Source organism: Podarcis tiliguerta, assembly GCF_965153285.1.
Source record: "Podarcis tiliguerta genome assembly, chromosome: 9".
In the NCBI taxonomy this organism is placed as follows: domain Eukaryota; kingdom Metazoa; phylum Chordata; class Lepidosauria; order Squamata; family Lacertidae; genus Podarcis; species Podarcis tiliguerta.
In genome coordinates, this window is record NC_139542.1 from 3,290,881 (window position 1) to 3,311,906 (window position 21,026).

General features: G+C 46.0%; 1 protein-coding gene across 5 annotated transcripts; it reads right to left on the reverse strand.

Moving 5' to 3' along the window:
- Positions 1 to 2,250: 2,250 nt before the first annotated feature.
- LOC310657695 (collectin-12-like) lies at positions 2,251 to 21,026 on the reverse strand. Of its 5 annotated transcripts, XM_083398789.1 has the most exons (9): positions 20,875 to 21,021; positions 20,180 to 20,226; positions 18,853 to 18,876; positions 17,676 to 17,783; positions 16,127 to 16,225; positions 13,077 to 13,163; positions 11,791 to 11,945; positions 3,202 to 3,317; positions 2,251 to 2,540 (listed from the first exon to the last, which is right to left on the reverse strand). In XM_083398789.1, the coding sequence occupies exons 2-9, from the start codon at positions 20,199 to 20,201 to the stop codon at positions 2,378 to 2,380; spliced, it is 774 nt and encodes a 257-aa protein (XP_083254915.1). In that variant the 5' UTR covers positions 20,202 to 20,226; positions 20,875 to 21,021; the 3' UTR covers positions 2,251 to 2,377. The 5 variants fall into 5 exon arrangements, with proteins under 5 accessions (XP_083254915.1, XP_083254916.1, XP_083254918.1 ...); XM_083398790.1 differs by lacking the exon at positions 18,853 to 18,876; XM_083398792.1 differs by lacking the exon at positions 20,180 to 20,226 and having other exon boundaries at positions 20,875 to 20,957.

Below are 21,026 nucleotides of genomic sequence, written 5' to 3' on the forward strand. Positions count from 1 at the left end.
TATTATGCATATTGTCTTATTTATGTGATGTTAGCCGCTCTGAGCCTGGCTTTGGCTGGGGAGAGCGGGATACAAATAAAATTTATTTATTTATTTATTTACTGAGGGTGTCTGCTATAGCCCTCAAAGCCAAAGGACTTTGATAATGCCTTCCTACAGCAGATTACCAAACATTCAAAAAGGAGAGAGATAGTAGTCATGGGAGACTTCAGCTACCCGTATATCTGTTGGAATTCAAACTCTTCCAAGAATGGAAAGTCCAACAAAGTCCTCAGTTGCCTCACTGACAATTTCATTTCTCAGAAGGTTGGAATATGCAACAAGGGGATCATCTCTCTCAGACCTGTTCAAAAAGGGAGGAACTGATGGACAAAGTGGAAGTACTGAAGTGTGGGTCAAATAGTGGAAAGAAGACCCACTTGCACCTCGTTGGAGAGGACCATGCACAGTTCTGCTGACATCACAAAGAACTGTTAAGGTTGCGGGAGTGCTGCTATGGATTCACCATACACGAGTTAAGAGATCTGAAGGCCTTTTCAAGTCCATCAACCTATATAATGTCTTGTTTGGTTATTTACTCCATAGGCAACTGAAGTGTCATGGGGCCTTGGAACACAAGTCCACCTTGTTCATTCAGAGGTCTATAGTGTGTTGTGGAAAGAGTTCTGAAAGAAAGTGTGGCTATGATTTTCATAGAATAATGCTCTTTCTTTCTTTCTTTCTTTCTCCCTCCCTCTCTCCCTCCCTCCCTCTCTCTGGAAATGAATGTTAAAAGAGAAAGGAACAGGGGAATGCGAGATAGTAGTCATTTGCTTTGATTCAGCGATAAAACAGTTTTAATTTATTAGCAAATAAATGATCCCAGAATCAATCCTAGACATGCTTTAGGCTGGAAATTACTTTTGTCACAAAGCCTGTAATGGTCTTACTCTGCATTTTAAAAATAAAATCTCAATCTATATATATATTGCAGACTTTTTTTGGGGGGGGGGATGTGTTGTATATTAATGCTTATATAACAGATGGCTCCCTGTGGAGCTCAGAAATCACTGCCTAAGATCCTTCCTCAGGGTCTACCAGAGTCACCTGCAACTCAATGATCAAAGCAGCACCAGATGTCTGCATCTATGTGCCATATTAATTCCCTACAGTTCCTGAGAGTGATGCTATATTGTGAGCATTGTGTGACACTAAGCAGGCATCTAGACTGGTGCTAATGCTTCCCACAACCAAATAACCCTGACCGAGTAAGAGGCTCATCAGAGGCTACTTTGCTCCAGGTCCCTCTAAGCTGCACCTGGCCGTGTTCACCATACCTGCGCCTCCCCTGGGCTTTGCGTGCTTCCTCTGACATGCACACATGGGCATTTGGTCCTTAAATTCTCAAAATAGGAGATGGCCAAGGCTGGGTTGAAAACTGTGCCGGGGGCCCCGTTAAAGTAGTACCCCTTCAACTTAGGCTGGTGAGGAGCACAAGGTCATATCCACACCAATAGCGGTTTAGTCTTGCTGGCCACATGGCCTGGAAAGCTGTCTGTGGACAAACGCTGGTTCCCTCGGCCTGAAAAGCAAGATGAGCGCCGCAACCCCACAGTCACCTTTGACTGGTCTTAACTGTCCAGGGATTTACCTTTACCTTCTACCTAAACTACAGTTCCTGGGATCCTTTGTGGGAAAGGAATGTGCTTTGAGTGTCTGGTGTTGATGTGACCAAAATGTGGTCTCCTAGTAACTTGAGAGGCGCCCTAAACATGCCTAAGGGAGTTCCTCCATATTCCTGCTTCACTTAATCAGAAACCGAGAGAGATTTCTTCTCACCAGTGGTTCCAGACCCACCAGCTGCCTGCTTTCTAATAATTAAAAGGTATTGCTGTTCTGAAGTGGTCAGCAAAGAACAGCCATCAATCTCTCATTGGGAAGCCCTGTTCTGTGACATCACTATTGCCCTTTTTGTGTAACTTGTAGTGTACAGTGGTACCTCAGGTTAAGCACTTAATTCATTCCAGAGGTCCATTCTTAACCTGAAACTATTCTTAACCTGAAGCACCACTTTAGCTAATGGGTCCTCCCACTGCCGCCACCGCACGATTTCTGTTCTCATCCTGAAGCAAAGTTCTTAACCTGAAGCACTATTTCTGGGTTAGCGGAGTCTGTAACCTGAAGCGTATGTAACCTGAGGCGTGTGTAACCCGAGGTACCACTGTATAGATAGTGAATGTCAAAATAATAGATACAAAGTAAGAACACAAGTGGTGTTGCATATGTAATACTTTACTTGATTGATTTAAAGGAACTGGGTGCTTTTGAAGAACCCAGATGGGTTTAGGCTCATTTTGAACAGAAATCACAGAGCACATTTTTATCCCTTTAAAGGCTTCTACCTCTCCCATTTCTGATCTGGAGCCTTCTTGCAGATAAATGACATTTTGTGCCAACAGGCAGCATCGTGCCAACAATATCTATGTCTGCATTTCTGTGTGATATAAACACAGTTGTCATCTGGCGATGCGCTGGGCTGCTTCATCTCAGTATCCCAGAATCTGAAAAAAAGATGGCAGCACAAATCAATTCAAACTAAATGTTTGCTTTATTTTCTTCGTTGGAGCAATAAATAGACGTATGCAGGAACATTGCGGAGACAGGTTTCTCACCAAGGGCTCCTGAGAAAACGAAGCAATCAATGATAACAGTTTCAAATGGCTACTAAATGTCTTGCAGCTATTAAATACCCCCCCCTTGCACCTCCTTTACAATTTTTTAAACTAAAAACCCAATGTTTTAGAATGTTCCTCTTGTTAGCAGAGGAAACAAGCCAGAAAGAAACCCGTGTCTGGCTTTTTATAATGTGTGAACCCAAACGCATGTTTTGTTTCTCTCCAAACAAACCACTATCAGTTAACTTCCCTCACCCCTAAAGAAAACCCATTGGCTTCCACTTGCCATCTACTTGAATAGAAACAAGTCATGGGTGGTATTCACTGCTAATTCTAATCAGACCTATTGAAGTTAATGGATTAAGCTAGGTCCATGCATAATGAAGAGCAGATCCCTGTGCCTGAACTAACACGGGAAAGTTTCAAAATCTGAGTGCAAACAAAAGTGACAAGAGCTAAGTTTCTAGACCCTATTGACAAATTAAAAGTTGACAAACGAAAATGGATTTCTGGGAGTCTGTCTGCAATGAAGGCATTAAGAACTCACACTTCAAGAACTGCTGAACCATCAAGCCATTCCAATCCATTCAGTTTTTTGTTATTCTTCCTTAGTCCTATCCAGAAGTGTTTCTTAAACTTAGCTCCTTCGTTGTTTATAAAGTCCTGCAAAAAAGCACAACCAGAAAGAAGAAATGAGTGTCTAGATTCCCCTTTCAAAGGTTTCCAGAGAGTGGCTCATCCCCAGGGAGGCACTAAAACATTACAGACCTGTAAAATAATACTAATCTTGTGATAACTTAAAGACGATCCCTTTTTATTATGGCTGAAGCTTTAGGGAACTAAAGTCCACTTTGTCAGATGCATCTGATGAAGCAGGCTCGAGTTCTTTAAAGCTTATCCTATAAAAAGAGGAGCTAGATTGTGTATTCCTGGCATTGGGCAGTTGAGACAGATACGGGATTTTGTTGATTTCCCACCTGCTTCTTTGGCAGCGGTCAAGGTGTGAGGACTAAGTCTCACCCAGCTGTGCCCACCTGGGAACTCAGTGCAGCATCAGGGCAGACTGGAGGGTCAGGGAGGAGGAGTTGCTGTGGTCTACAGAAATTCTCTCTCTCCAGGCTCTCTGTCCAATTAATGAGGGGAGCTAGATTGTGTGTTCCTAGAATCATAGAATCATAGAGTTGGAAGAGACCACAAGGGCCATCGAGTCCAACCCCCTGCCAAGCAGGAAACACCATCAGAGCACTCCTGACATATGGTTGTCAAGCCTCTGCTTAAAGACCTCCAAAGAAGGAGACTCCACCACACTCCTTGGCAGCAAATTCCACTGTCGAACAGCTCTTACTGTCAGGAAGTTCTTCCTGGCATTGGGCAGCTGGGACAGAAATGGGGTTCTGCTAATTTACCACCTGCCTCTCTGCCCAGCAGCCTCCCTGCCTGAGCTGATAGAGGACACTCAGACTGCTGGTTTTTAGGAACTTAAACATCCATGCTGAGGTGACCGGCTCTGGGATGGCTCATGTCAGGGAGAGGCAAACGGGAAAAGATGAAAGCAGAAACCAGCAGTTATAGAGAGCCGAAAGAGATTATAAGCAGCCTGTCATCAGATAGTCAGTCTGACACAGAGGGGGAGGAGGACGGGCCAGACACAAGTCTAGCTGAACACAGAGTAAACAGAAGGAGGAGCCTTAGCCGATGGGGATGCTGGGTAAGGAGAAAGAGAAAGTAAGATCAGAGGGAACAACTGTCCACAGGGGAAGGACGCATAATAGTAACGCTGGAGATGTACGTTTGAACTTTGTCTAATAAATCAAATAGTTTGGAAATTGGCTGGGAGCCCGGAGCCTTATCTATGCCAGCTGGCCAGCATTAAGTTTCTGACAGCTTGTTCCCTCACAATCTTATTGTGCTGGAAGGCTGGAAAGAGCTACGACATGGAGAAAGAGCTGTTGGAATTAAAAAAGCGCAATGTCGCTCTGGAGCAAAGATCACAAGACCTGCAGAGTCATTTGGAAGAAGCCCGGACTGCTCAGAGAGTAACCCAAGGTGGGTTATCGGCAGATGGGGGCAGGTGTGTATGGGTGGAACGGTTCCAGGGAGACACGGAAAGTTACTTGGACTTCAAGACAGAGATGAAATATTTTCTGGAACTGGAAGCAGATAAGTTTCAGAATGGGGCGGCAAGGGTTGCCCACATCATTAGGCATCTGGGAGGAGGGGCTAGAAGCTGGATCAGGCCGTTAATAGCTTCGGGGAATGAAGCCCTCAGAAATGAAGCCAAGTTTTGGGAAGCAATGGATTTTATCTATGCAGACCAAAGTTTAATTGACAGAATGCAGGAGGAGCTGCTGGCTTTGAGACAAGGCAAATCCACGGTACGCAGTTACTGGTCTGAGTTTGCTATGCTAGTCCAGAAACTGGGTTGGAATTTAGAGGATGAACCAGTTCAGGCAATATTTAAGAATGGACTTAATCCAGAAATAAAGGACGAACTGGCAAGGGGGCCAAGACCTAAAAACATGGACGAATTAACAAAGGCTGCTCTTGGAGTGGGTTTGAGACAAGAAGCCAGATGGCGGGAAAGGAAGCAAGGCAGAGAGCGGAGTTTCCATGGTGACCGCATTCTTGAAATGCCTGCAGCTGCCTCAGAATGTCAACAAACGCAAGAGCCTATGGAGATAGGCACAGCCAGGGCATGGGAGAGTTTGAAAGCCCAACGGTCTGGCTGGAAGGAAAAAAAAGACTGGCAAGCGGGAAAAAGATGTTTTGTGTGTCAGAAAACTGGGCACTTTGCCAAAGCGTGTCCAGAGCGCCGGAACTGGCAGGGAATGCTGGGGGCAGCCCAGAAGGCAGAGGGAGAGGAGCCCCAGCATTCGGGAAACGAAGAGGCCTGGCTGGTGGGAATCCGGGGCAACAGCCAGGCGGGAGCAACACAGAAAGTCCCCAGCTTGGACACCCCAAAGCAAGCATAATGCTGAGAGTGCTGCTGGAACTCCCCAATGGACATACGGTGGAGGAGATGGCGCTAGTTGATTCTGGGGCGTCAGCATCCTTTTTCAGCAAGGAGTTTGCGGAGCAACACAAACTGAACCTGCTGCCTTTGGACTCTCCGCTGCAGGTGACAACAATTGATGGGAGAGAGCTGCTGGGGGGTGAAGTGACACATCGAACACCCCCAATGCGTATGCGTGTGGCCACACACTCTGAGGTCATCGCTTTTCACGTTGCCACATTGGCGGGGCCACCTATCATATTGGGCATGAGCTGGTTGGCGTTGCACGATCCGATGGTCTCCTGGCACCAACGGTCCCTGACGTTTGGCTCGACGCACTGTATGGAGAACTGCCTAGCCCAGGGACTAGATCGACAAAGCGAGGGCAGGAGGGCAGCAACATGCAGAGTAGGGGCGAGTGAGATTCCGTCGTGTTACAGGGATCTACAGGAGGTGTTCAGTGAGAGAGAAGCGGATGCATTGCCACCCCACCGGCCATATGACTGTCAGATCAACCTGGTACCGGGGGCCACGTTGCCGGTGGGGAAAACCTACTCCATGTCGGAGGGAGAGCTCAAGGACCTAAAAGAGTTTCTTGAGAAGAACCTGAGAAGGGGTTTCATCAGGGAATCCAAGGCGGCAGGCGGGAGTCCCGTGTTTTTCGTCGACAAGAGATCGACGAAAGAGAGAAGATTAGTTGTTGATTACAGGAATTTGAACAGCCAGACAGAACCGGCGGCCTTCCCGATGCCGAGAATCGACGACGTTTTGGCACGGGTGCGAAAGGGGAAGATTTTCACCAAACTGGATCTCCGAGGGGCTTACAACCTTATAAGAGTACGAGAAGGCGATGAGTGGAAGACCACCATGTTCACCCCGATGGGGGCGTTTGAGTATTTAGTCATGCCGTTCGGTTTACAGTCCGGAAGTCACTGTTTCCAAGCATTCATGCACCACGTGTTAGGACCCTTGCTCTACAAAAACTGCGTCTGTTTTTTAGATGATCTCCTTGTGTTCTCGGAAGACGAACAGCAGCACGTGGCGGATGTACGTCAGGTACTGAGCAAACTCAAGGAGAACCGCTTGTGGGTCAAGCTGGAGAAGTGTCAGTTCCACGCAAGGGAAGTCGAGTTCCTGGGGTACCGGCTGTCGGACCAAGGGTTGGCCATGGACCCGGGGAAGGTGAAGGCAGTGGTGGAATGGGAGAGTCCTAAAACCAGGAAAGATGTTCAGCGTTTCCTGGGTTTCAGCAACTTCTACAGGAAATTCATCAAGAATTTTGCAGAATTGACGACGCCAATCACGGACTGTCTCAGTGTTAAGAAGAAGTTTCAGTGGACGCAGGCGGCCCAAGAGGGGTTTGAGAGACTAAAGAGGGCTTTCGCTTCAGAGGAGCAACTGATCCACGTCGACCCGGCTCAACCACTACGGGTGGAAACAGATGCGTCGGATCGGGCGATTGGTGCGGTGCTGCTGCAGCCAGATCAAAAAGGGGAATGGCGTCCGTGTGCCTTCTTTTCACGGAAGCTCAACAAATCAGAGCAGAACTACACCATCTATGATAAGGAATTGCTTTCGATCGTGGCGGCCTTTAAACAATGGAGGCATTTCCTGGTTGGGGCAAAGCACCAAATTTTGGTGTGCACTGACCACAAGAACTTGGAGTATTGGCGTACAGCACGAATGTTGTGCCAGAGACAGATAAGATGGGCAGAGTTCTTTGCCAACTTCAACTTCAAGATCCAATACGTGCCGGGAGAGCAGAATGTAAGGGCGGATGCGCTCTCCTGGAAACCTGAGTATATGATGGGGGAAGGGCCACCTGTAGCAAGACTGATGTTTCCAGAGAGCAAATGGTTGTGTGGGGGAATGTTGATCCAGGATGACGAACTGATGCAAATGCTCAGAGACGATGCCTTTGCCAGACAAAAGATGGGGGAGTTAAGAGGGAGAGGGGGTGCCGAGGGTGGTTTTGAGGTGAAAGGGGGGTTACTGTACCACAAAGGGGCCTTGTATGTTCCAGGAGAAGACCTTCGGGGCCGGATCCTCAAGCAACTCCATGACAGTTGTACGGCGGGGCATTTTGGACAGCATAAGACCATGCTACTAGTCACGAGGGAATTTTGGTGGCCGAGGGTGAGAGAGGATGTAAAGGAATATGTGCGAGGTTGTGACACGTGTCAGAGGGCCAAAGGGGAAAGGGCGGCACCAGCGGGGTTGCTGGAACCATTGCCCACACCTGGGAAGCCGTGGGAGGTGGTGGGTGTAGATTTTATCACTGATCTGCCCAGGTGTAAGGGGAAGACAGCGGTCATGGTGGTGGTTGATCACTTGACCAAAATGTGCCATTTTGTGCCCTGTTCGCACGCCGTAACGGCGGAGGAAACAGCTAGGCTGTTTGTAGAGCACGTGTTTAGGTTACATGGGGTACCTGCAAGGGTGGTGTCGGATCGGGGGGCTCAATTTACCTCGCGATTTTGGCGCAAGCTCATGGGGCTGCTCCAGGTGGAAGTGAGCTTTACCACGGCGAGACACCCCGAGACCAATGGGCAAGCGGAGAGGGCGAATGCGGTTTTACAACAGTATTTGAGGTGTTACATAAGTCAGAAGCAGAACGATTGGGTGGACAGACTAGCCCTGGCAGAGTTTGCTTACAACAACGCAGAGAATGTATCCACAGGGATGACACCATTCTTTGCCAATCATGGGCTTCATCCAAGGGCCTTCCCCAGGAGGGGGGAGGAGTCGTGGAGTGTTCCAGCGGCCGAACAATTTGTGGAGGAAATGGAAGCGATCCACAGACAGCTGCAGGTAAATTTGGAAAGGGCTAAGGAGATATACAAGAAGGAAGCCGACAAACATCGGCGATCAGGGGAGGTCATCAGGGTTGGGGACAAGGTGTGGTTGTCCACGCAAGGATTGCCTTGGAAAGGGGGCTGTAAGAAACTCAAGCCCAGGAAGGTGGGGCCCTTTGAGGTTACCCAGCAAATAAACCCGGTGGTGTTTAAGCTCAGGTTGCCAGAAAGCATGAGAATCCATCCGGTGTTCCATAGGTCACTGCTGTTTCCCTACAGGGGGGGAAGGAAGGAGAGCGGGTAGTGGGGGAGTGGATGGCTCACCGCCCGAAATGGAGGAAAGGGAGCAGGGGAACGAGGTCACGGAAATACTGGACTCTCGTTGGAGAGGGGGGAATGTGGAATATTTGGTGGCTTGGGAAGGGGCCCCGGCATCGGAGAACACCTGGGTCCCGGAAGATAGCATGTCTAACAATGAACTGGTAGAGGACTTCCACTATTTCTTCCCGGACAAACCAAGAAGCAAGATGAGGTCCTTACAAGAGGTGTTTGAAACAACAGACGACGAAGAGGAATTCGAAGGTTTCCCAGCATCGGATGAGGAGGAGGAAGAAGACGAAGGCGTAGACTGGGGAACACCAGGACTTGGGGGTTGGAGGAGTGTGTTTGAAGAGACAGATGAGGAAGAGGGTAGTTTTGCGGGGTTCTCTCCAACCACCTCTGAGGAAAGAGAAGGGGACATAGTCGGGTCTCCCGAGCGGGAGGGGGCCTTTGAGGAGGGGGTGGATGTCAGGGAGAGGCAAACGGGAAAAGATGAAAGGACAGAAACCAGCAGTTATAGAGAGCCAAAAGAGATTATAAGCAGCCTGTCATCAGATAGTCAGTCTGACGCAGAGGGGGAGGAGGACGGGCCAGACACAAGTCTAGCTGAACACAGAGTAAACAGAAGGAGGAGCCTTAGCCGATGGGGATGCTGGGTAAGGAGAAAGAGAAAGTAAGATCAGCGGGAACAACTGTCCACAGGGGTAGGACGCATAATAGTAACGCTGGAGATGTACGTTTGAACTTTGTCTAATAAATCAAATAGTTTGGAAATTGGCTGGGAGCCCGGAGCCTTATCTATGCCAGCTGGCCAGCATTAAGTTTCTGACAGCTCAGGACTTACTTCTACTCAACATTGTTCCAGAGTAGATTCCAATGTATAGTTTGCAGAGTAAAAATGTAAACAAATTGCAGGATTCCCCCCAAAATAGACCAGAGGCAATTGAATTTCATCCAGCAGAGCTTTACTGCTACTGAAGGCAAATTAGCATAATGGTGGTCACAAATCCAATACATTCAGGATTGGCACTGTCCATAAGAAATCCAGTTGCAGCAGACCTAACTTAAACTTACAATAATTTATAATAAGCCTAAACCTTAACACTAAGCATACTATGTGCAGAACAGAACATCAAACGGAAAAGAGACAGAAAGAAAGAGTGAAACTCAGGCTCCTTCTGGCCCTACTTTTATAGCCAGCATGACCTTGACTGAAAAAGATAAGAAAACCAGTTGAAGCTGGCTGTACTCAGCTTCTCTGAAAGCATAACCCAAACATCATGAACTTTCTGCTTGTTTCTTTCGCACAGAGAAGGTTCCAGAACCTTCTTGAATTAGAATAGGAAAGATCTCTACACATCTGATCAATACTTTTTGTACTAAGAAATGCAAACTGAGAGTTACTGGCCCAAGGCGTGTGGCAGGCCACATTCTGGACCTATTTCTCAAGTAGGGAGGAACAAGGTGATCTGAAAGTGGGGGATATTCATATCAGCCCCTTGTCGTGGTCAGAATGCTTCCTGTTGAGATCTTCTCTCCTCTGCAGTGGCAGAAGACCTATTTGGATGGTCTACCCTTGGAGGCTAATGGATCCACTGACTTTTCAGACAGCTCTGCTGGTTTTTCTGGATGATATGACTGGTGCTCCAGTTGAAGCCCTGGATTACCTCTGGAATATGTGAATGGCTCAGACTATTGATATCATTCAGCCCACATTTTATCAGCTTCCTTGCAAGAATATCATGGGGGACTTTGTCAAAAGCCTTACTGAAATCAAGGTACACTATGTCCACAGCATTTCCCCGATACTCCAAGCTTGTAACTCCATCAAAAAAAGAAATGAGATTCATCACACCAACTTGTTTTTGAGAAACCCATGCTGGATCTTAATAATGACAGCATCCTTTCCTAAGAGCTGGTAGATCAACTATAAGCTCCTTATGCAGCCACACAGTTTCTTTAGGTGCCTCCCACTTTTCCTCCTTGTTGCAATTGTCTTCATTTGTGCCTTCTATACTTCACCTTTAAGAAAATCCAAGCCTACTTGGACGTGCCCCCTTCTCTTTGAGTATTTCTGACCATGGGATTCACACAGCAATTCCTTAAGCTTTTTGAAATCAGCCTTCTTAAAGTCCAGAGTGCATGTCCAACTACACTCAGTTTTTCTTTGCCTCTGTCTCATGAAACCCAGGAGAACATGATCACTTCCTCCCAAGATTGCCAGTACTTCCACTTTGTCCATCAGTTCCTCCCTTTTGGAGATGACCAGGTCTGAGAGAGATGATTCCCTTGTTGCATATTCCACCTTCTGAGAAATGAAATTGTCAGTGAGGCAATGGAGGAATTTGTTGGACCTTCCATTCTTGGAAGAGTTTGAATTCCAACAGATATCCGGGTAGTTGAAGTCTCCCATGACTACTGTCTCTCTCCTTTTTGAGTGTTTGGTAATCTGCTCTAGGAAGTCATTATCAAAGTCCTCTGTCTGAAGGGCTATAGCAGACACCCACAGTAAGACCACTGTTCTTTCCCTCACCTACAATTTTTACCCATATACGTTCATCCTGCTTTCTATGCTCCAGACCATGGATCTCGCCACAAGTGGACATATCCTTTACATATAATGCTGCTCCTCCTCCCCCCTTCCTGTTTGGTCTGTTCCTTCTGAACATGTTATACTCCTCAATTTCTACATTCCAGTCATGAGTCTCATCCCACCAGGTTTCAGTAATGCCTATTAGACCATATTTGCCATCCTGTATTAAGAGCTTATTAGTAACATTGCATTAATGTAACATTTTAATGTGTAACTGTGTAATATTTTGTCTAAATTCTCTGTTGTTGCTTCTATTTCTGTACACCTCTAGGATGCTCCCTTCATTGGAGCACAGACCTTGTGAAGGTGCTCCTCCGCCTTTCTTCTGATCACAGGAGAGTTGGAAGCAATAAAATGCTCATGTGCAACCCCCCCCCAAAAAAAAACCTGTGAGACTTTTTCTTTGCCTTTTATGCATCCCAGTGTTCTGCTAACCTGTTCTTCACCATTGCTGACAGAAATTAATGAAGTTTTTTTCTTAATACAATGCTTTCTGGACTCTTCCCATGATTGTTTCTCGTTGGAAAAGTAGTACAAGGCCCTGTTATGCATCTTCCATTGCGGGTCCTTCAGCAATTCAGCAATTTTGTCTTGGGGCCAAGGCAGCAATGCAGGAATAGCAGAAAGAGAAAAGAAAGGAGGATATTCAGTAGAAGCCAGCTTATGCGTTCATGCAGATTAAAAAGCAAAAGCCTATCAGGTCAAAATGTATTGCTCGCTGAATTACAGATCACCCCAGTACACCATATCAAAGCTGCAATCCTGCAATGAGTCTAACCTCTGTGTAGGCAACTACATGATCATGTTTATTAGAATAGTAGACATAGATCCATCTTCACTGTGCTATCATTACTTTCCTTCCCCTTTTGGGGTGTGTGTCCATCAATGGATTTCTATACCAGTAGGGCTGAGCAAGACCCTCCCCTCTTGCTCAATTCAGAACCTTGGATCCAGGGAAAGTTGCTCCCCTTGGATCCAAAATCCAAAGCAATATTTGGAAAATGTAAGTTTCAACCCTCCCTTTGACTTGCATTGGGAAAGCACGATAACCATAACTTTGTGTTTTCTGTTTCACAAGGTGCCTGAAAACTGCAAACTTAGTAGCCCCCAACACAGAGATTCAGTCCTTCCCAGTTTCAGGCAGATTCAGAGCCCCTAAATGGGTATCTTTATACAACTTTATACATCTTCAAGGTCAGGAGCTCCTGGTTATGAGCTCTCAGAAGCTGCAATCAGCTACACAGAACTGCTGCAGGCTGCTAACGCAACTCACTTCCTCATCCAGCCTGGCTTCTTCTCCTAGGTGCTCTTCTGCTGCTACAACCCAGGTTGCACTTTGGGTTCTACTCTTCATTTGCCTTATGACCAATGTGGCCAATAACCCAAATACAGAAATGTGATTTCAGCTTATATATTTCCACTGGCAATTTTACTCTTCCAACGGAAAGAGCTTCCTTTCCCAGTCCCGAAGCTGGTAAGTCCAATTAATTTTCTGGAGCAGAGATTGAGGGAAAAATGCACTAAATATTGTGTTTTCAACCAAACATACATCTCAGAACCAGCTTCAACTACAGCTAAGGGGCTGTGTGCATTGGATGGTAGGACATCTGCACCTCCAGGAGGTCTGCAAAAGAGGATTTCTTTTTAATCAGGTGCGGAGCCTCAGAGCGAGTTCCCCCTGTGCTCCAGTTTTTCAGCACCACAGTCGCAAAGTAACTCACCAATATCAGATTTAATTTCATCGTTTAGGAGAGTCGAGTTGAGCAGTTCGTCCGCTAAGCCTTGAGCTACAGCGAGTATTTCAAGGTCTAAAAGGTTTGAAATAATTCAAATCAGAGGAATTATACTATTAAGAAACCATTTCTCAAGAGTTTGCCATACCCTGGCATGTAACAAGAAGCAGAACTTTGGACAGCAGCCCCAGTCCAGTAACAAAAGCCCTCTGGGAACACATAGTTCTAGAGATTAATGCCAGTACAGGGCATAGGGCTGCTTTGCACCATTAGTTATGTCTGTCATCTATGATGGATGGAGAAAATGCTGGCACTATTTGTAAACTTTTATTTATTTATCCAACGAAAGCAGCAACAGGCGTTATTTAAGACAATTTCATTGTGAAAAAAACCTGCTCCAGACTTTCAGTGTTTTTCCCCAATGAGCAAAGTCAAAGTTGTGGCAAACAGGAGAATCCTGTTGGTACCCCTACATATGAAAGGTAAAGATAAATGTAAAGGACCCCTGGATGGTTAAGTCCAGTCAAAGGCGACTATGGGGTGCAGAGCTCATACAGTCATACCTCAGGTTACAGACACTTCAGGTTGTGTTTTTTTCAGGTTATGGGCGCGCCAAAACCTGGAAGTACCGGAACAGGTTACTTCTGGGTTTTGGCGGTCACATATGCGCAGAAGCGCCGAATCGCAACCTGCGCATGTGCAGATGTGGCACTGCGGGTTGTGAACATGCCTCCCGCATGGATCACGTTTGCAACCCGAGCGTCCACTGTATTGCTTTTTAGGCTGAAGGAGCTGGTTTTTGCCCACTGACAGCTTTCCAGGTCATGTGGCAAGCATGACTAAATAGCTTCTGGTGCAATGGAACACCATGATGGAAGCCAGAGCGCATGGAAACACCACTTACCTTCCTGCCACAGCAATACCTATTTATCTACTTGATCTGGTATGCTTTCAAACTGCCAGGTTGGCAGGAGCTGGGACAGAACAACGGGAGCTCATTCCATTGTGCGGAACCGCTGACCTTAATATCTGCAAGCCCAAGAGGCTCAGTGGTTTAGACCACAGCGCCACCCCTGCAAATAGCCTTTGTATGCATACTTGAACAAGCAAGGTCTGTAATCAAAAATGCCAGACAAGAGTTGGCCCAGCAGCTGCAACAGCAATCCCTCTCTCTGTTCAGTGTCATCTATGGGAATGGTAGCAGTGTACATTATGTACACACATGCTTCTGATTTTGTGCAAATATGAGGGATCCAGCACAGCATATTTTAAATAATTGTGGGAACTGCAGGAGATGGGATGAAATTTCGGAGGGCACAGTGGGCATAGAAAGTGGAGCAGCAGAAAGTGACTATTGCTCCCCCAACCCAGAAATACAGTAACAGAACAAAGCATTCGCAACTCCAAGTAGAGCAGTTTGGAGCCTGATTCCCCCTACCTCAACCTTTTGAGTCCACGGCTCCCTTGACCAACTACATTCTTTCTGTGGCACTCCTGTGGGGCTTAGGGGCCCAGTTATGTCACCCCTTGCCTGCAGAGCTGGCAGCCTCTCACCCTTTTTCAAACACCCTCTCTTGTGGAGTGTTCCCTCAGCCTCCTCTCCTCTCCTCGAGAGTCTTCCAGGCAGTCATTGCTGCCACCCCTGGTCTCTGAACTGCCCCCCACCCCCACCCCAAAGAGAGCTTCCTCACACTGCCTCACAGGGGCCTGGGACTTGTCTGTCCATTCCCAACAGCAAGGGCAGGTGAACTGGCTGTCTGGGCTCCCTCACCCACTTGCTTGCTTACTCCAAGCCCGCTTCAGCTCCTGGCAACCAGCACCCCCTGGCCAGCCCCAGAGGCACCATTTGCTTGGGGAGCTTGTAGCCAGGGCTGCTGCAACAAACAGCTGTGCAAGCCATTGGGAGATGTGAGATGCCCATGGCACCCCTAACCATCATTCAAGGCACCCCAGGGTGCCATGGCACAGTGGTTGAAAACCACTGCCCTAACACTGGATTATTCCTATATTGGATAAACCCAACTTTACAGGGGGGAAAGCATCACAATTGCTGTTGCTTGAGGGTAACATCACGTAGACCATGCAACTTAAATGCAAACACACAGAAAACTCCAGTGTGGACAAGTGCTAGTGTTGGCTATTTGCAGATTAGTTGCACTGCAGAGAGCTTGCTGGGGAGACCACACATCACAAGGAATGCAAAATAACTTTAGCTAGGTTTTAATAACAAAAACAAAAACTCCTTTTACATTATAATATATCAATAAGCATGACCAATCCTACCCCCAGGGTACTGAGAGAGCTAGGTGCTGCTCTTTATATACTATACCCAATTGCTGACACCGCTTAATTAACACAACTTAACAACACCTGCTATACTGTTTCACAGCTGTAAAAACGGGTCACATTATTTGCTCTGGCCCTTAAATAAATACACATCTTGTGGAACAATAATGAACCTTCACATTTAAAGAGACCATTCAACAGCTATAACTGTCCATGTAATGTATCTGATTTCGAATCCCTTTTCTGTTCCTTTCCTGCTGGGACGCCTTGGGCCAACACAGGGTCCCTCCAGGAGACACGGGTTCTTGGGTTTGTGTTTTTTGGATGTTGTGAATGTAGGTGTTTGTGTAGGGAAAGGGGAGCCAGGCGAACTTCCCACTCCCATTGAGTTTCGATTTTAGGTTGGCAGATTTTTCTTCTTCTGCCAGGTCTTTCAGCGATTGCCTTCTAACAAGTTTTTGTTACCAAGTAATACATGTGGGGTGTCATGTAGATCGTTCTGTGCTGTGATCTGCCCGGCAAATTATGGGTGAAGGATGGGATCTAAATGCTGAAAATAAATCAATATCGCCCTCAAAAGACCCTTCGTTTGCTCATCACTTTACACTGCATTAAACTTTTGCCAAAGCAGTTTTTCTTCCAGCTGAGATGCATCCCTGAAATCACTTCTGCTGGGAGAAAATACCCCAGGGTTGGGCAGAAGGAAAAAGAAGAAGATTTCCTTCACATTCCTACTGCTTTACATTGCTTACCATTCACGCCTACAGAAGATGGATCATATTCTTCAACAAAATTCCGAATCTGATTTACTCCGGAAAAGAATGACCGCTGTTCTGCCCATAATGTACAATCTAAAAAAGAGAAGAAGTTGGGGGGGAAATAAACGGTGCTCCAACAACCAACAGTCATTTGCCAGAGAATGGCATGGCTCTTGTGGGATAACCAGCCTCCTATAACCAACATAAGTCTAATAATACATGAAGGTATTATATCACTCACACTCACCCTGGGGAGGAAAAAAAAAGTCAAGCCTATTGTTCCTTCATCTACCTTGTGAACTCCTGCATTTAAAGATGTCTGAGCTAGTTGCTCCAAGTTCAGAATGCATGATTTTCTACAAGCCATCCTTGTGTTCCTATAACAATAGCTTAGGAGCTTTCATCACTTTGGAACTAATCTAAGTTTTGCTGCCTGTGTTCTCTTACTGCTGTATGGGAAGAACATGAATTTGACCTTTGAAGAGTTTGTGAGTAAACCAATTTTAACTTACCAAATGTGTGGTCTTTTTCTATGCTGGATGAAGTGGGAAACTTTGGGAGGAACTGAAGAAGGGCATATTTTAAAGGTCCAACAGCCTATATTTCCACGCTTTACCAGGCTGCATATTTTGTGATATTAAATCTCTGCTGGGGTTCTGGAAGCAAAAAGTAGTTGCCCCAAACCTGGATCTTGGCCTCCAGGGAATTCTCTTTTTATACCTATTTTTTCCTTGCCAACCAACAGCTCCATCCTCACTCCTAAGCCACAAATGCTAGCCCTGATTCTTAGTCAAGGCTTCACATGTCCTAGAAATAATTTCCCCATAGGCTGATTCTATGTCATGCCTCAGCCCAAGGGGAGATGGAACATCATTGTTGATGACACTTGACATCCAGATCTTCAACCCCAAAAGATAGCCAGTCACCAGCTCACAGAATATACAGAGTAATACTAAACAATGAACATGACAACAAAACATTGAGAACATAAATCCAGGCCTGACCTTGGCAAATGATGCCTTCACAAGACTTTCATATAATAGTAATCACACTTCTTGAATAAATCAACTACTGGAGGAATGATCTTCCTACTTTGTAAAGCTCTATGTTTATATCTATAGGTATTGTATTCAGCTACTGAACAGTATAATGGCACCCTCCATGGAGAGACACTCTGAATTTCACAAAATTGAAAAAGCACCTCAGAGCAGGGCTCAGAAGAACAAAAAGTTGGCTGTTACGAAACTGAACAGCTGGTTTTGAGGTGGGTGAAATGCTTGAGAAATAGTCCTTTTCAACCCAGCCTCCATGAAGTTCTATTAGCCTGCAAAGCACAGAAAGTGTCTTGACAAATTATTTGAGAACAGAAAAATGTGCCATTGATATCAGCAGTAGAGATTTTGATCACATGCTTAGCTCACACACTGAAATCAATGGATAAAGAACCTTAGCAGAGACTGGATTATTCCTTCTCTTCACACTGAAGTAAAGGCCACCACAGTCATTCCGAAGTGTTTTATGTATTTGAAAAAGTTGAACTTACATAGACCGGCCATCATAACAGAGGCGAGAAACAGGAGGAAGAGAAAAAATACGACTACAGCTTCACCACGGGGTGTTTTAAAGAAACTCTTGTCTTCAGCTGGTGTTGCTTAAGAGGCAAGAGGACAGAAAATTCTGATTTAACAACCAGTGATTCATCCCACTCTCATCACAGTAAACAAGCTTTTCATACTCTGTGGCATCGCATCTAGATCAACAAGCGACAGCCAGCTTCCTAAGTCAATGGGGCAGCCAACTGCTCAGGGGCTGTATCCTTGCAAGGTCCAGCACCGAGGGCCTTCTGGCAGTTCCCTTGCTGCGAGAAGCCAAGTTACAGGGAACCAGGCAGAGGGCCTTCTCAGTAGTGGCACCCGCACTGTGGAACGCCCTCCCACCAGATGTCAAAGAAAAAAACAACTACCAAACTTTTAGAAGACATCTGAATGTAGCCCTGTTTAGGGAAGCTTTTAATGTTTAATTGGTTATTGTATTTTAGTGTTTTGTTGGAAGCTGCCCAGAGTGGCTGGGGAAACCCAACCAGATGGGTGGGGTATAAATATTATTATTATTATTATTATTATTATTATTATTATTATTATTATTTATTGCAAGGCCAAGTGGATTCAGGACATGTATCTCTCTGTCTTCCCTGGATGGCCTCAATAGACCAGAGAGATGCTATCTTACAGAGGAGCAGGGGAGCCAACATGGTGCTCCTTGTGACTCAGCTCATTTTGGAGGCAAATCTGTGGCCATGGTGGAATCTACACGCATATAAAAGAACGCTGCGAAGGGACTTCAGCGAGGGGGAAAGGAAGCAAGGCTCATTATTGCAGCAAACCGGCTGCTGCTTTTGGGAGTTTTGGGGCAGCTTGTAGGCAACGAGTGCTCCAATGAAGGTCTTGGGGATGACCAGGACGTCAAGAGTTCCCGCTGAGGTCAAAAGCAAGCTCCCAATGGGTCTGTACAGTTCCAGTTGGCACAGTTGAGCTCGGATATCTGGGCTTGAACACATTCCAGCAGCAGGCTGCCACGGTGTGAACTGGGTGCTGGACTAGATGGGCCACGGGCCTTCTTATATTCTTACCCACCTTTAACCCTAAAGTCCCAGGCATCTACAATTAAAAATGCAACAATGAAGACAGTTTATATGTTTGCGGCATAAACATGTGCCTTACCTGCAGCTTTCTTGGGAGCTGGACCTGGAAAATTACAGTATATGTTCACTAGAAACTGGAGCTGGGCCAACATTTCCATGAATATTTTTTTCCACAGAATTATACCAGATAGCTTGGACTTACGGTAAGTCATAGTGGGCTTTATAGGTCACAACCAGTGCTTTGAATGGTGCACAGAAACAGACCAGTAGCTTCTGTGGGAGTGGGGGGCAGTTCACTGGAGATTTTTTTATGCTTTCCAATACTTTTTGAGGCCCCCCCACCCCCTCCTTGGCTATGCCCATGCAGCTTAACTGTTCTAACAAGGGAGTCATGTTCTCCCTATAACCAGCCCCAGACAGCAGCTCTTTGACTCAGTTAAAGTTTCCGAGCACTTTCCAAAGGCGCGTTACAGCAATCCAATCATAATGTAACTCAAGCACGTGTCTCACTGTGGTCCAATAATAATAACTCTCCACCTCCTCATTTAATTCCCACAAGAACCCTGGGAATCTTTTTGTGCAAGGCTTTTCATGTAGTCTGCATAGTTTTATTGTCCATTTCTGGAAAATGCAATTTCAATTTTTTAAAAAAAGAAAGAAAGAAAGAAAGAAAGAAAGAAAGAAAGAAAGAAAGAAAGAAAGAGAAGGAAGGAAGGAAGGAAGGAAGGAAGGAAGGAAGGAAGGAAGGAAGGAAGGAAGGAAGGGGAAGGTGATGTTTATGAGCTCGTGGAAGTAGCAGCCCTCTTAGCAGGACAGCTCCATGGGGGCAACCCTTTCCCATGAAGAAGAAGAAGAAGAAGAAGAAGAAGAAGAAGAAGAGGAGGAGGAGGAGGAGTTTAGATTTGATATCCCGCCTTTCACTCCCTTTAAGGAGTCTCAAAGCGGCTAACATTCTCCTTTCCCTTCCGCCCCCACAACAAACACTCTGTGAGGTGAGTGGGGCTGAGAGACTTCAAGGAAGTGTGACTGGCCCAAGGTCACCCAGCAGCTGCATGTGGAGGAGCAGGGAAGCGAACCCGGTTCCCCAGATTACAAGAACTACCGCTCTCAACCACTACACCACACTGGCTTCAGCTGAGATTCCTGCATTGCAGGGCACTGGACTAGATGACTCTGCAATTCTATGAGTCGGTGATTCTATGAGTCCCGTGTCAGTGTCTCTGCAGTTCACCTGCATGGGACTGGGGGGGCAGCCATATCAGGTCCCCACGGGGAGCACTGGCTGGCTTTATTGGCAGGCCTGCACAGCACCCTTTCACAGCTGTGCCCATCTGAGCTTCACTGAAGCCTGTGGCTTAGATCATTTGCGTTCCTATGAAGAGGAAATAGTAATGGAAGGAACTTACCTGGTGGATTTTTAGGGGCCATTTGAATTGGTGTCTCATTTTCTTCTCTATATGTGGGACCATAAAGTAGATTGCTAAGTCAATATTTAAATTAAAAGGGGAGTCACAATGGGTTATTGCATAGACAGTGCTGGCATTGGGGACACCCCCCCCCAAAAAAAATTTAATATTATTGTAACCTGTAAATCACACTGTTAAGAAATTTGTGGGCACTTTTCATTTTCCTCTGACCCTACTTTTTACAACTCCTCACCCAAATCATTTCTATAAACAACTCATGCTAACACAGCATTCGTCTGTTAAAGTGGCATGTAGCCTACAACAGCACAATGCTACATTTGTTCATAGTTAAGGTGCCAAATTAATATTTCTTGTTTTTGTCACACATGACTAACATAGCTACTCTGAAAACGTTATCATAATGCCAATTCCTTCACATTTAACTGTGATTATTTAGAGCAGTTCCGTTTCTTTGGGGGTTCACTGTTCTTTCTGCGATCAAAAAAAGAAATACACACATGATAAAAATTATATTGAAGACCTAGTGATCAAATTCCATCTCCTGACGCAAAACACAAATGTGACATTTATTTGTTTAAAACATGTATGTAACACTAATGTACAGTATAAAACGCTTTTGAAAGGCTTGAGGATACAATTTAGAATCTTACTATGTAGTAATAACATTTCCCTACCTTACATTGCTCCTTTTTGGATGTTGTGGCACCCTGTTACACTTGTCTTCTCTCCACCTGGGGTCCTTCTGTCAACAGCCTCACCCATCTTTCTCTGTGATGCAGAATGTTCCAGAACTTCCCTGATTCGCTTTCTTCCAGTCCCTGATTGG